This window comes from Scyliorhinus torazame, chromosome 8, assembly GCF_047496885.1.
Source record: "Scyliorhinus torazame isolate Kashiwa2021f chromosome 8, sScyTor2.1, whole genome shotgun sequence".
NCBI classification, from domain to species: domain Eukaryota; kingdom Metazoa; phylum Chordata; class Chondrichthyes; order Carcharhiniformes; family Scyliorhinidae; genus Scyliorhinus; species Scyliorhinus torazame.
The window spans coordinates 169,574,439-169,588,036 of NC_092714.1; the positions used below are offsets into that span (position 1 = coordinate 169,574,439).

General features: G+C 49.5%; 1 protein-coding gene across 3 annotated transcripts in view; it reads left to right on the forward strand.

The window, feature by feature from the left end:
* Nucleotides 1–13,598, forward strand: part of LOC140428244 (cytochrome c oxidase subunit 4 isoform 1, mitochondrial-like) — a 103,937-nt gene that overhangs the window by 64,970 nt on the left and 25,369 nt on the right. For all 3 annotated transcript variants that reach the window (XM_072514502.1, XM_072514503.1, XM_072514501.1), the window contains exon 2: nucleotides 10,092–10,182. In XM_072514502.1, coding sequence (XP_072370603.1) covers nucleotides 10,092–10,182 — 91 coding nt within the window. The remainder of the gene's footprint in view (nucleotides 1–10,091; nucleotides 10,183–13,598) is intronic.

The following is a 13,598-nucleotide window of genomic DNA, read 5'->3' on the forward strand; positions in this document are numbered from 1 at the left end:
ATTCCATCTGCCAGACCCTAGCCCATTCACTTAGCCTGTCCAAATCCCTCTGCAGACTTCCAGTATCCTCTGCACTTTTTGCTTTACCACTTATCTTAGTGTCGTCTGCAAACTTGGACACATTGCCCTTGGTCCCCAACTCCAAATCATCTATGTAAATTGTGAACAGTTGTGGGCCCAACACTGATCCCTGAGGGACACCACTAGCTACTGATTGCCAACCAGAGAAACACCCATTAATCCCCACTCTTTGCTTTCTATTAATTAACCAATCCTCTATCCATGCTCCTACTTTCCCCTTAATGCCATGCATCTTTATCTTATGCAACAACCTTTTGTGTGGCACCTTGTCAAAGGCTTTCTGGAAATCCAGATATACCACATCCATTGGCTCCCCGTTATCTACCGCACTGTTAATGTCCTCAAAAAATTCCACTAAATTAGTTAGGCACGACCTGCCCTTTATGAACCCATGCTGCGTCTGTCCAATGGGACAATTTCCATCCAGATGCCTCGCTATTTCTTCCTTGATGAAGAAATAGCGAGATTCCAGCATCTTCCCTACTACCGAAGTTAAGCTCACTGGCCTATAATTACCCGCTTTCTGCCTACCTCCTTTTTTAAACAGTGGTGCCACGTTTGCTAATTTCCAATCCGCCGGGACCACCCCAGATTCGTGGGCTCCCCGCACACAGCCCACACCTATCCGCCACCCCCGCAAAGAACAGAGTGATCCTCGCAACAGTCATGTGGGCTCTATGCACCACCTTAAACTGGATGCCTCGAAGACGACGAGGACACGTTCAAACTCCACAAGGCCTCTTTCCATGTTCTGACCCACACCTCCCTGCTCAACTCCTCCTCCCATTTACACTTAATTTCCTCCACCGGAGCACCATCCTTCTCCATCAACTCACTGTAGATATCCAACACCCTCCTCTACCTAAGATCATCTTCCAACAGCTCGTCTTGCAGCACTGGAGGTGGCATGCCCGGAAAGGACGGCATCTCTCCTCACAAAATTTCTCATCTACAGGTACCTGAAACCGTTCCCTCTTGGCAACTCATGCGTTTTCTCCAACTCCTCCAGACCTGTAAACCTGCCCCCTATAAACTAAGTCCCTAAAGTGGAGCAGCTGAGAAAGGCAAGGGAGGCAATTTATGAGCATGGAGAGAAGGCCAGCAGAATGCTTGCACAGCAGCGTAGAAAGAGGAAGGCAGCCAGGGAGATAGGGAAAGTAAAGGATGGAGATGGGAACCTGGTTGGAGACTCAACAGGGGTGAATAAGGCGTTTAAGTAGTTTTACAGTTGACTGTAAAACCCCGAGGCCAGAGGGGATGAGGCACTTCTGAGGGAGGCTAAATTTCCCGAAGGTGGACGGGGAGCTGGTAGAAGGGCTGGGGGTCCCGATCGGGTTGGAAGAGATGGGGGAGGGTCTGAAGGCCATGTAGTCGGGTAAAGCCCCGGGGCCAGATGGGTATCCAATGGAGTTCTTTAAAAGGTTCTCTGGGATATTGGGGCCGTTGTTGATGAGGACATTCAATGAGGCAAGGGAGAGAGGGGTGCTGCCCCGACGATGTCACAAGCCATGATTTCGCTGATCCTGAAGCGGGACAAGAACCCGGAGCTGTGTGGGTCCTACAGGCCAATATCCCTATTGAATGTGGAAGCCAAACTGGTGGCCAAACATTTGTCCTCTAGGATTGAGGATTGTGTTCCGGACATTCTCGGGGAGGACCAGATGGGGTTTGTTAAGGGAAGTCAGTTGGTGGCCAATGTAAGAAGGCTATTAAACGTGATCATGATGCCCCCAGAAGGACGACTTTCGGAGATGAGACGTGCTCCCGCTGTCACTAGCTGGGAGGGTGCAGACGGTGAAGATGACCGTCCTCCTGAAATTCCTGTTTGTGTTCCAATGTCTCCCCATCTTTATTCCGTGGTCCTTTTTTAAACGGGTCAACAAAATGATTACTGGCTTTGTATGGGCGGGCGAGTAAGGAGGGGGATGCTTGAGCGGAGCCGGGGAGAGGGCGGGCTGGCGCTACCAAACTTCAGTAACTGCTGTTGGGCAGCGAATATAGCCATGATCAGGAAGTGGGTGGTGGGGGAGGGGGCGGCATGGGAGCGTATGGAGGTAGTGGTCGCAATGGACACAGAGAAGGCCTTTGATCGAGTAGAATGGGAATACCTGTGGGAGGTACTGGGACGGTTCGGATTTGGGCGGGGCTTTATTGACTGGGTCAGGTTGCTGTATGCACAGAGTCTCGCTTTACACAGACGACCTGCTCCTGTACAGAGGGGATGGAAGAAATCATGAGGATTCTGGGGGAATTTGGCCGGTTTTCGGGGTATAAACTAAATATGGGGAAAAGTGAGATGTTTGCGGTCCAGGCGAGGAGACAGGAGAGGCGACTGGGGGAACTGCCGTTTAGAGTGGTAGGGGGAGGCTTTAGGTATCTAGGCATCCAAGTGGCGCGGGAATGGGAACGGCTGCACAAGCTAAATGACTAGTAGATCAAATGAAGGACGATTTTCGAAGGTGGGACGCGCTCCCGCTGTCACTGGCTGGGAAGGTGCAGACGGTGAAGATGACGGTCCTCCCGAAATTACTGTTTGTGTTCCAGTGTCTCCCCATCTTTATTCCGTGGTCCTTTTTTAAACGGGTCAACAAAGTGATCACGGGCTTCGTCTGGGCAGGCAAGACCCCACGAGTAAGGAAGGTAATGCTTGAGCGGAGTCGTGGAGAGGGCGGGCTGGCGCTACCAAACTTCAGTAACTGCTATTGGGCGGCGAATATAGCCATGATCAGGAAGTGGGGGAGGGGGCGGCATGAAAGCATAGGGAGGCGGCTTCATGTAAGGGCACCAGCTTAGGGGCGTTGATAACGGCGCCTCTGCCATTCCCGCCAGCACGGTACTCCACCAGCCTCGTGGTGGTGGCGGCCCCGAGAGTCTGGGGGCAATGGAGGAGGCATGTGGGAGCAGAGGGAGCATCGGTTTGATCTCCAATTTGTAATAATCACCGGCTTGCCCCGGGAAGGATGGACGGGGGGTTCCAGAGATGGCAGAGAGCAGGGATTGAGAGGATGGGGGATATGTTTATAGAGGGGAGCTTTCCTAGCTTGAGGGAGCTGGAAAAGAAATTTGGATTGGCGAGGGGAAACAAATTCAGGTACCTGCAGGTGCGAGACCTCCTACGCAGGCAGGTTTCAACCTTCCCACTCCTACCACCAAGGGAGATACAGGACAGGGTAGTTTCCAGAGGGTGGGTGGGAGAAGGGAGGGTCTCTGACATTTACAAGGAACTTATGGGGTCAGAGGAGACGCAGACTGGGAAGAGGAGTTGGGAGGAGAGGTAGAGGATGGTCTGTGGGCGGACGTGTTGAGTAGAGTCAACGCGCCCACAACATGTGCCAGGCTCAGCCTGATACAATTCAAGGTCGTTCACTGGGCTCACATGAGTGGCCCGGTTGAGCAGGTTCTTTGGGGCAGAAGATAGATGTGCAAAGTGTGCGGGAGGGCCAGCGAACCATGTCCACATGTTCTGGACATGTCCAAAGCTTAGGGGATTCTGGCAGGGGTTGCAGATGTCATGTCCACGGTGTTAAAAACAAGGGTGGCACCGAGTCCAGAGGTGGTGATTTTCGGGGTGTCGGAAGATCCGGGAATCCAGGAGGAGAAAGAGGCAGTCGTTCTGGCCTTTGCTTCCCTGGTAGCCCGGAGACGGATATTGTTAGCTTGGAGGGACTCAAAGCCCCCGAAGTCGGAGACCTTGCTATCGGACATGGCTAGCTTTCTCTGTTTGGAGAAAATCAAGTTCACCTTGAGAGGGTCAATGTTAGGGTTCGCCTGGAGGTGGCAGCCGTTCGTCGACTTTTTTGTGGAAAATTAATCGTCAGCAGAAGCGGGGGGGGGGGGGGGTTAGTTTAGTTTTGAGTAGGGGGTTAATTAAGGTGGGACCTGTAAGGGAGGAAGACGGCTTTTGCACTATGTTTATAGACTCATGTATATTGTTTATTTTGTTGTCACCGTAAAACCAAAAAATACCTCAATAAAATGTTTATTTTTAAAAAACTAAGTCCCTAAAGTACTCTATCCCCACCTGCCACCAACACTGGAACCTCGCAAATCGTCTCGCCAGCACAAACCTGTGATTATCAAATATTCGTGCCCACAACGACATGCCCTCTAACCCAAAATGCATCCTACACTGGCTCCACACCCGCAACGCTTGAACCACCACTGGGCTCAAGGAGTACCACACCGGCGAGAACTGAAGGGACACCAACAACAGTGCCCTCAGACTTGTCCCCCTACAAGAAACCGCCTCCATCCGTCCCACACTGACTCCTCCTCCACAGCCCATTTCCTCACCATTGCTAAGTGTGCCGCCTCATAATAACTTATCAAACTTGGTAGCGCCAGTCTCAGCCCCCTCTCCAAAAACACTCTCCTCACCCATGGTGTCTTCCCCACCCACACATACCCCAAGATTTTCCCATTCACCTTCCTAAAATAAGGTCTTGGGGGCAAAGATGGGGATGTTCTGGAGCAAAGAACCTGGGCAGCACCGTCCTTTTAACCGCACAGGCAGTGAAGGTGGCAGCACATCCCACATATTGAAATCCGCCTTCAGTCCCTCCATCAGCTGCACCAAATTCAATTTATTTAACTGCGCCCAACCCCGCGATACCTGGATTCTTAGAGACTGAAAACTTCACCCCCTCCCCTCACAACCGGAAGGCAACTCCCCATACCTCCTCTTCTGCCCTCTAGCATTGATGGGGAAGGCCTCGCTCTTCCCCATGTTCAATTTATACCCCGAGAACTGGACAAATTCTCTCAAGATCTCCATGAACCTTTTGAAGCTGCCTACAGGGTCCGAAATACATAACAACAGATCGTTAGCCTACAGCGAGACTCTGTGCTCAGAAACACCCCCCCAATCAATCCCTTTCCAACCCCTCAACTCCCTAAGGGGAGCCAGCGGTTCTATTGCCAAGGCAAAAAGCAACGGGGAGAGTAGGCACCCCAGCCGCATCCCCAGTGTAGCCCTAAGTACCCCAAACTCGTCCTGTTCGTACGGACATTAGCCCTCAGCACCTTGTACAGCAGCCGAACCCACTCCACGAACACTTGGCCAAACCCAAACTGACCCAGCACCTCCAACAAATATGCCTACTCCACCCGATCGAAGGCCTGTCCGCATCCATTGCCACCACTACCTCTACCTCCTGCCTCTCCGCGAGCATCGTAATAACACTAAACAGCCTGCGCACATTCGCTGACAACTGCCACCCCTTCACAGCCTGGTATGGCAACTGCTCGGCCCAAGACCGCAAGAAACATCAGAGTCGTGAACACAGCCCAGTCCATCACACAAACCTGCCTCCCATCCATTCACTCTGTCTACACCTCTCGCTGTCTTGGGAAAGCGGGCAGCTTAATTAAAGACCCCTCCCACCCGGCTAACTCACTCTTCCAACTTCTTCTATCGGGCAGGAGATACAGAAGTCTGAGAACGTGCACTAACAGACTCAAAAACAGCTTCTTCCCTGCTGTTACAGACTCCTAAACAATCCTCGTGTACAGTAAAAAATCTTACAACACCAGGTTAAAGCCCAACAGGTTTGTTTCAAACACTAGCTTTCGGAGCACTGCTCCTTCCTCAGGTGAATGAAGAGGTATGTTCCAGAAACATATATATAGACAAAAGTCAAAGATGCAAGACAATGCTTTGAATGCGACCATTTGCAGGTAATTAAGTCTTTACAGGAACCCATCCGACCCTGGGTGCTTCCCTGCCTGCATCATCAGCCCCCCCCCACCCCACCCATACGATTCATGAACCCCCTCGGCTTCCTTGTCACTGCCGACACCTTCAACGACTTAGGTATCGACCAGACCCTCCTCAGGTCCCAAACCTTTTTAAAATCGCGCCAATTATCAGCCTATGCCTGTCCAGGTCCGAGACCTTCCCTAACATCCGTCTCAAAGTCCACGTTGTCCCAATTTTGGGCATAAACATTCACCAAGATTACCGGCATCCACACCTGCTTCCCACTGACCATCACGTACCATTCCCCGGATCGGCCACCATACTCCCCACCTCAAATGCCATTTTCTTATTAACCAACACCGCCACCCCCTCCATCTTCATGTCCAACCCGGAGTAGAACGTCTGCCCCACCCATCCTTCCTCAGCCTCAACCTCATCTGGTCCCCCAACTTCAAGTGTGTCTCCTGCAAAAACACAAAGTCCGCCTTCAAACTCCTCAAGTGCGCGAAAACACGCGATCGCTTAACTGGCCCATTCAATCCTCGCACGTTCCAAGTGACCAGCCTGACCAGGGGTGCTCCCGCCATCCCCACCCCCCCCCCTCTCTCCTGCTGATCAAGAAATTGAGAGTACACAATGATTTTTTTCCAATAAAGGGGCAATTTAGCGTGGTCAATCCACCTAACATGCACATTTTTAAGTTGTGGGGGTGAAACCCATGCAGACACGGGGAGAATGTGCAAACTCCACACAGACAGGGACCCAGAGCCAGGATTCGAACCCGGGTCCTCAGCGCCGTAGACAGCAATGCTAACCACTGTGCCACCATGCCACCCAGCCATATTACTTTTTAAGCCAGCAACCCCCCCCCCCACGACCTGCATCACGCACTCTGCCAGACCCACCCCAAAATGTCTGCTGCCATCCCTTCCCAATTGCGGCACACCAACCACACCCATGTCAACAACCCGCCCTCCCCTACACCCAAACAAAGAACCAATCGTTTCCCCAGCACCCTCTTGGCAACCCCCATTTCACTCCTATTAACTAGCCGCTGGCCAAGGCCTTACCCTTCCAATCTACCCCTCCACCCCATCCCGCCTAACAGCCAACTAAGAAAAACAAAAGTAACACTCACCAACACCACGTCCCCATCAACCCTGTCGCAATCCACCCACCCAATGTGCCCCACACTATACACAGAACTCCTCTCCAAAGTTCAGTGTCCTTATACACCTCCCAGTACATGGTCTCACAAACTCCATTGCCTCCTCCGACGAGTCAAAATAAAACTCTTGCTTTTGGCGTGTCACCCACAAGTGGGCGGGGTACTAAACTCCAAACTTCATCTCCTTCTGCGGGCAGGTTGTTTCCACTGGCGGATGAAAGCAGAACTAGGGGGCATAGCCTCAAAATAAGGGGAAGTAGACTTAGGACTGAGCTTAGGAAGAACTTCTTCACCCAAAGGGTTGTGAATCTATGGAATTCCTTGCCCAGTGAAGCAGTAGAGGCTCCTTCATTCAATGTTTTTAAGATAAAGATAGATAGTTTTTTGAAGAATAAAGGGATTAAGGGTTATGGTGTTCGGGCCGGAAAGTGGAGCTGAGTCCACAAAAGATCAGCCATGATCTCATTGAATGGCGGAGCAGGCTCGAGGGGCCAGATGGCCTACTCCTGCTCCTAGTTCTTATGTTCTTCTTGTAGAGGGCAGCCTTTATCCGAATTACAGCCAGTGCTCCACTTGGCCAGCTCCGTTCCCAGGTCCTGGTAAATCTGCAGCTCACTCATCTCCCAGGTACACTTCTTGGTCTGCCTTGCCCACCTCAGGATATTCTTGTCCAAAAACCAATGCAGCCTCACCACCATCGCCCTTAGCAGCTCTCTTGCTGGCAGCCTCCTCAGCGCCCTGTGCACTCGATCAACTTGAGGGGCTGGTCAAAGGGCCCCTCTCCCAGCAGCTTCTTCAGCATGCTCACCGCATACTTGACAGCCTCTGCACTTTCTATGCTATTGAGCATCCCCACAATCCACAGATTCTGCCTCCTGGACCAGCTCTCAATGTCCTTCAGCTTTTCCCTCAGCCTTTTCCCATCTCCGCCTCCAGTGAGGTCAACCGATGCTCATGCTCCATCACTTACTCCTCTACCCTTTGGATTATCAGGCCTGAACCTCCTGCCTCTGCTCCACCCACTCAATTGTCCCCCGAAGCGACTCGATCACCTTGGCCAAATCCACTGAGGACTCCTTACTCTGCTGCTACAAGGAATTGCCATTGAGGAATTCCACCAGCTTCTCCGTTGACTAATAATAATACTCTTTATTGTCACAAGTAGGCTTGCATTAACAATGCAATAAAGTTATTGTGAAAAGCCTGGAGAATTCAGAATGTCCAATCTAACAGCATGTCTTTCAGGACTTGTGGGAGGAAATCGGAGCACCCGGGGAAACACACGCAGACACCGAGAGAATGTGCAGACTCCGCACAGTGACCCAAGCCAGGAATCAAATCTGGGACCCTGGCACTGTGAAGTCTTAGTGCTAACCACTTAGCTACTGTGCTGCCCACTGGAAGGGCAATGTTGTCCCCTTGCTCTCTGCCATCTTCTGTCGCACCACAAAAACCTTCTTGCTCCAGCTGCTCTCTCTCTCTCGTGGAACTCCTCGTCCGATGAGCCATACACCAGCCCCACCAGAGGAGTATTATATTCCCTGGGCACTCATGCACTTTTTGACCTCAAATGTCCCAAGGACCGAAAAAAATCCATCTCGAGTGGGAGCCACCAAATGTGCGACCACTCCATGGCCGCCACCGGACGTCTCTACCTCTTCTTTCCTGCCTATATTCGTGTCACCGGTAAAGTTAATTACCATACATTCACTACCTTCATCCAAGTCATTGATGTAGTTTGTGAATAGTAGACCCCTCACCACTGATCCCTGAGGTACTCCACTGGTTACAGCTTGCCAACTTGATAAAGGTCCTTACTCTTTCCCTCCATCAGCAGTCCCCTTTTAACATCAAGTAACCCACCACAGAAGGTCCGGCCCTGGCAGGTCTCTCCCCCAATACTCCCACGCCCCTCTGCCCACACTCCTGGGCCACACCTCCCAGACCCCCACACTGACCTGTTTCAGGACTCCTGGGACTGAGACAGCTTGCCAGGCATTAGGTCTCTGAAGCGGGACTTCTTCCCGAATGAGGGGCGGACATAGCGCCTCGAGCCAATTAAAACCATAGAATTCCTACAGTGCAGAAGGAGATCATTCGGACCATCAAGTCTGCATCGAGCCTCTGATAGAGCACCCTACCCAGCCCTACTTCCCGCCTTATCTCCGTAGCCACACCTAACCTGCTAAGGGGCAATTTATGATGGCCAATCCACCTAATCTGCACATATTTGGACTGTAGGAGGAAAACGGAGCACTCGGTGGAAACCTATGCAGACACGGGGAGAACGTGCAAACTCCACACAGTCACCCAAAACTGGAATTAAACCAATTAACACTTGTTGGAGCGATAAGTGTCTAGAAGCCAATTTGTATTGGTGGCGATTTGTTCTCCACTGATTCCTCAGATACAGGAAAATGGAAACCCCGCCATTAAAAATCCTGGCCCATGTTTCGAAGCAGGGACTCCACTGCTGAAGATAACAAAATATTTCTAAAAATGTAGCTGGGTAGGGGAAGAGAGAGAAAGAAGCAGAAGTGATGGGACAGGAAGATGTAGATAGAAAGAGTGAAAGAAACATCTGTGTTCCTATGATTTATAGGTTCCAATGATTTAGAGAATGAAGAAGGTTGGAGGTCCTTGTATGGTTTTTTTGTGTAGAGTTTCACACTTCATTTTTCAAGATCGACTTTTTATGTATGTTCCACTATTACATCATGGTAAACATTTGCTCCCATTCCACGCATACTCCCAACAAGTTGGACATCTCCGGTCTATCGGGTGACAGATGAGTTTTTGCATCCTGCCCAGTTGCAAGAGAGGTTAGAAGATAATGAGCAGCTAACACATCCTGGACAGATATCAGCTTCTTCCAGGAACTGAGCTCCTTGGAGGCAGCTTTAGAAATGGAAGCAATCAGAAGTGGCTAGACCAGAAATGTCCAGATCAAGTAGCAGTTATGTTTCTATTGAACCTTCTTTAGCACCGACCGCTGTGTTACTGTCACACTTTGTACCAATTATAATTTTCTCTTGCATTCCAGTTCACCTGTTTCATTGCTGTTTTGATGTGATGGACTGACCTGTTTTCAGTGAATCATTTTGTGTTTCTGGGTGAATTCAATCACGTGATGTTCCTTCACAGATGTTGGGGTTCTCTGTGTTTCGAGGTACTAATCTCTTGAGAGCTCGAGGTCTTTTATCCGCCGTTGGTGTTCGAGCAATACATGGACATGGTAAGTCTCTGTAGGGACAAACCCTTGCATCCAAAGTACTCGCACTGAATCCCTGCCATGGGTTCACATGGAATAACCACGGTGTAATGGACATGCCTGACTATAATTGATCATACAGGGTAATAACAGACTATACCAGGGCAGAAAGGACCAGGCCTGTGGGAAATTCTGCCAGGGTTCCTTCTCCTGGTTATTGCCCAGTGACTCTTGTGCCAGTGTATCCATCTAGCCATTTGGTGAAAAACAGATGGGTCTCGGCTGTGATGCAACCTATGGTTGAATAGTCAGCTGACATTCACCTCTGGGTTCAGCCATGAAGAATGGCCACTTGAGAGAGTATCAGAGCACCCTTGGCAGTTAATGAACCCAGGAGAATAAGGGGCTACAGGAGAGAAAGCAAACAGTAGAATAAAAGCTGGTTGGTGAGAGCAGGAATCAAAGACCAACTAGTGTAACCCTTTAGCGCTTGACGTGATGTTGTTGCCAAGTCACCCAGCCTTTTCTGGAAAACTGAAGGAGGCCCCCAGCCATTGGTAGTGATGCTATATCCATCATGGCTGGGCCCAACTTGTAGTGATCACTATTGGCTATTCAACTGACTTTGAAAGAGGAAGATGTAACTGAAGTCAATCCAAATCACCAAGGTGCTTTATACATTATATTATTGTTTAAAAACAAATTCTCTACTTTTACTTTAGCTTTGAGCTACTCACAGTATTGGATAACGCGACAGTGTGAACGTCAAACACTCATAGAACAGGTACAGCACAGGATTAGACACAGACTAAAGCTCCCTCTACACTGTCCATCAAACACTCCCACGACAGGTACAGCACAGGGTTAGATACAGAGTAAAGCTCCCTCTACACGGTCACATCAAGGATTCATTGGACTGGGGTGGCACGGTGGTGCAGTGGTTAGCACTGCTGTCTCATGGCACTGAGGACCCAGGTTCGATCCCAGCCCCAGGTCACTGTCCATAAGACCATAAGACATAGGAGCAGAATTAGGCCACTCAGCCCATCGAGTCTGCTCCACCATTCAATCATAGCTGCTATTTTTCTCATCCCCATTCTCCTGCCTTGCCCCCATAACCCCTGATCTAACTCCTCAAAGGCCTTAAGTGATAAATTCAGGGGAGTAATTCAACAGGCTATATACATTTATTATTGAGACAGTTTCTCCGTGTACTAACACCTTGATAATCACATACCTGCCTCCCTTATCCTGAACACAATTTTTCATCTTGAAAGGGACATTCTTGTTGACCAAAACTGCTACACCCCTGCAGTTTGTTGAGAAGAAAACAAAAAAGGCCTTCCCCACCCAATCCCACCTTAACTTTTAAGTGCCCCTTGTGTTTCAAGTGAGTCTCATGTAACAAGGCTCTGTCCACGTTCTCCTTCTTAAGAAAAGAAAGGAGACGGGATTCTGCGTTTGCCAACGCTGAAATCGCGAAATGCAATTGGGCGGAGAATAGGTTCCGACGCCAAATCGCAGCGGGCGGCGATTTGACGCCAAATCGCAATTCGCCGTCACCTCGACAGCGGCTGATATTTTTCCCATTCCCATTCTCCTGCCTTCTCCCCATAACCCCTGACCTCCTTATTAATCAAGAACCTATCTATCTCTGACTTTAAGACACTCAGTAATTTGGCCTCCACAGCTTTCTGCGGCAATGAGTTCCATAGATTCACCATCCCCTGGCTGAAGAAATTCCTCCTCATCTCTGTTTTAAAGGATCGTCCCTTTAGTCTGAGATTGTGCTCTCTGGTTCTAGTTTTTCCTAGTAGTGGAATCATCCTCTCCACGTCCACTCTATCCAGGCCTCACAGTATCCTGTAAGTTTCAATAAGATCCCCCTTCATCCTTCTAAACTCCGAGTACAGACCCAGAGTCCTCAACCGTTCCTCATACGACAAGCTGTTCATTCAAGGGATCATTCTTGTGACCTCCTCTGGATCCTTTCCAGGGCCAGCACATCCTTCCTTAGATGCTGTACTGTTCTATGTTCTAAAACTGCTCACAATACTCCAAATGGAGTCTGAGCAGAGCCTTATACAACCTCAGAATTATACCACTGCTCTTGAACTCTAGTCCTCTCGACATGAATGCTAACAAGACATTTGCCTTCCTAACTGCTGACTGAACCTGTACGGTAACCTTAAGAGAATCGTGAACAAGGATTCCAAAGTCCCAAGGCTTTGACAAAGGGTCATCTGGACTCGAACATTAGCTCTTTTCTCTCCCTACAGATGCTGCCAGACCAGCTGAGATTTTCCAGCATTTTCTCTTTGGTTTCAGAGGATAATAATAATAATAATAATAATAATAATAATAATAATAATAATAATAATAATCGCTAATTGTCACAAGTAGGCTTCAATGAAGTTACTGTGAAAAGCCCCTCGTCGCCACATTCCAGCGCCTGTTCGGGGAGGCTGGTACAGGAATTGAACCCGCGCTGCTGGCATGGTTCTGCATTACAAGCCAGCTGTTTCGCCCTGATTCTAGCATTTGCAGTAATTTGCTTTTATTTTGACTCCCAAGTCCTTTTGTGCTTGATTTGCGAAGCATTTCCACATTTAGAAAATAGTCTATGCCTCCATTCCTCCTTCCAAAGTGCATAACCTCACATTTTTCCACATTGTATTCCATCTGCCACTTCTTTGCCCACTCTCCTAGCCTGTCCAAGTTCTTCTGCAGCCCCCCTGCTTCCTCAATACTACCTGTCCCTCTACTAATCTTTGCATCATCTGCAAACTAAGCAAAAGTGCCTTCAGTTCCTTCTTCCAAATCGTTAATGTATATTGTGAAAGGTTGTGGTCCCAGCACAGACCCCTGAGGCACACCACGAGTCACCGGCTGCCATCCTGAAAAAGACCCGTTATTTCCCCATTCTCTGCCTTCTGCCAGTCAGCCAATCCTCTATCCATGCCAGGATCTTACCCTTAACACCATGGGCTTTTAATGTATTTAACAGTCTCCGATGTGGCACCTTGTCAAAGGCCTTCTGGAAATCTAAATACATCACGTCCACTGGTTCTCCTTTATCTAACTTCCTTGTTACCTCCTCAAAGAACTCTAATAGATTTGTCAAACATGACCTCCCCTTGACGAAGCCGTGCTGACTCAGTCCTATTTTATCATGCACTTCCAAGTACTCCGCGATCTCATCTTTAATGATGAACTCTAAAATCTTGCCAATGACCAAAGTCAGGCTAACCGGTCTATAATTTCCCGTCTTCTGCCTGCCTCCCTTCTTAATACCGGTGTTACATCAGAAACTTTCCAGTCCTCTGGGACCCTCCCTGCCTCTAATGATTCCTGAAAGATCACCACCAATGCCCCCACAATTTCCTCAGCTATCTCCTTCAGAACCCTGGGGTGCAGTCCATTCGGTCCAGGTGATTTAT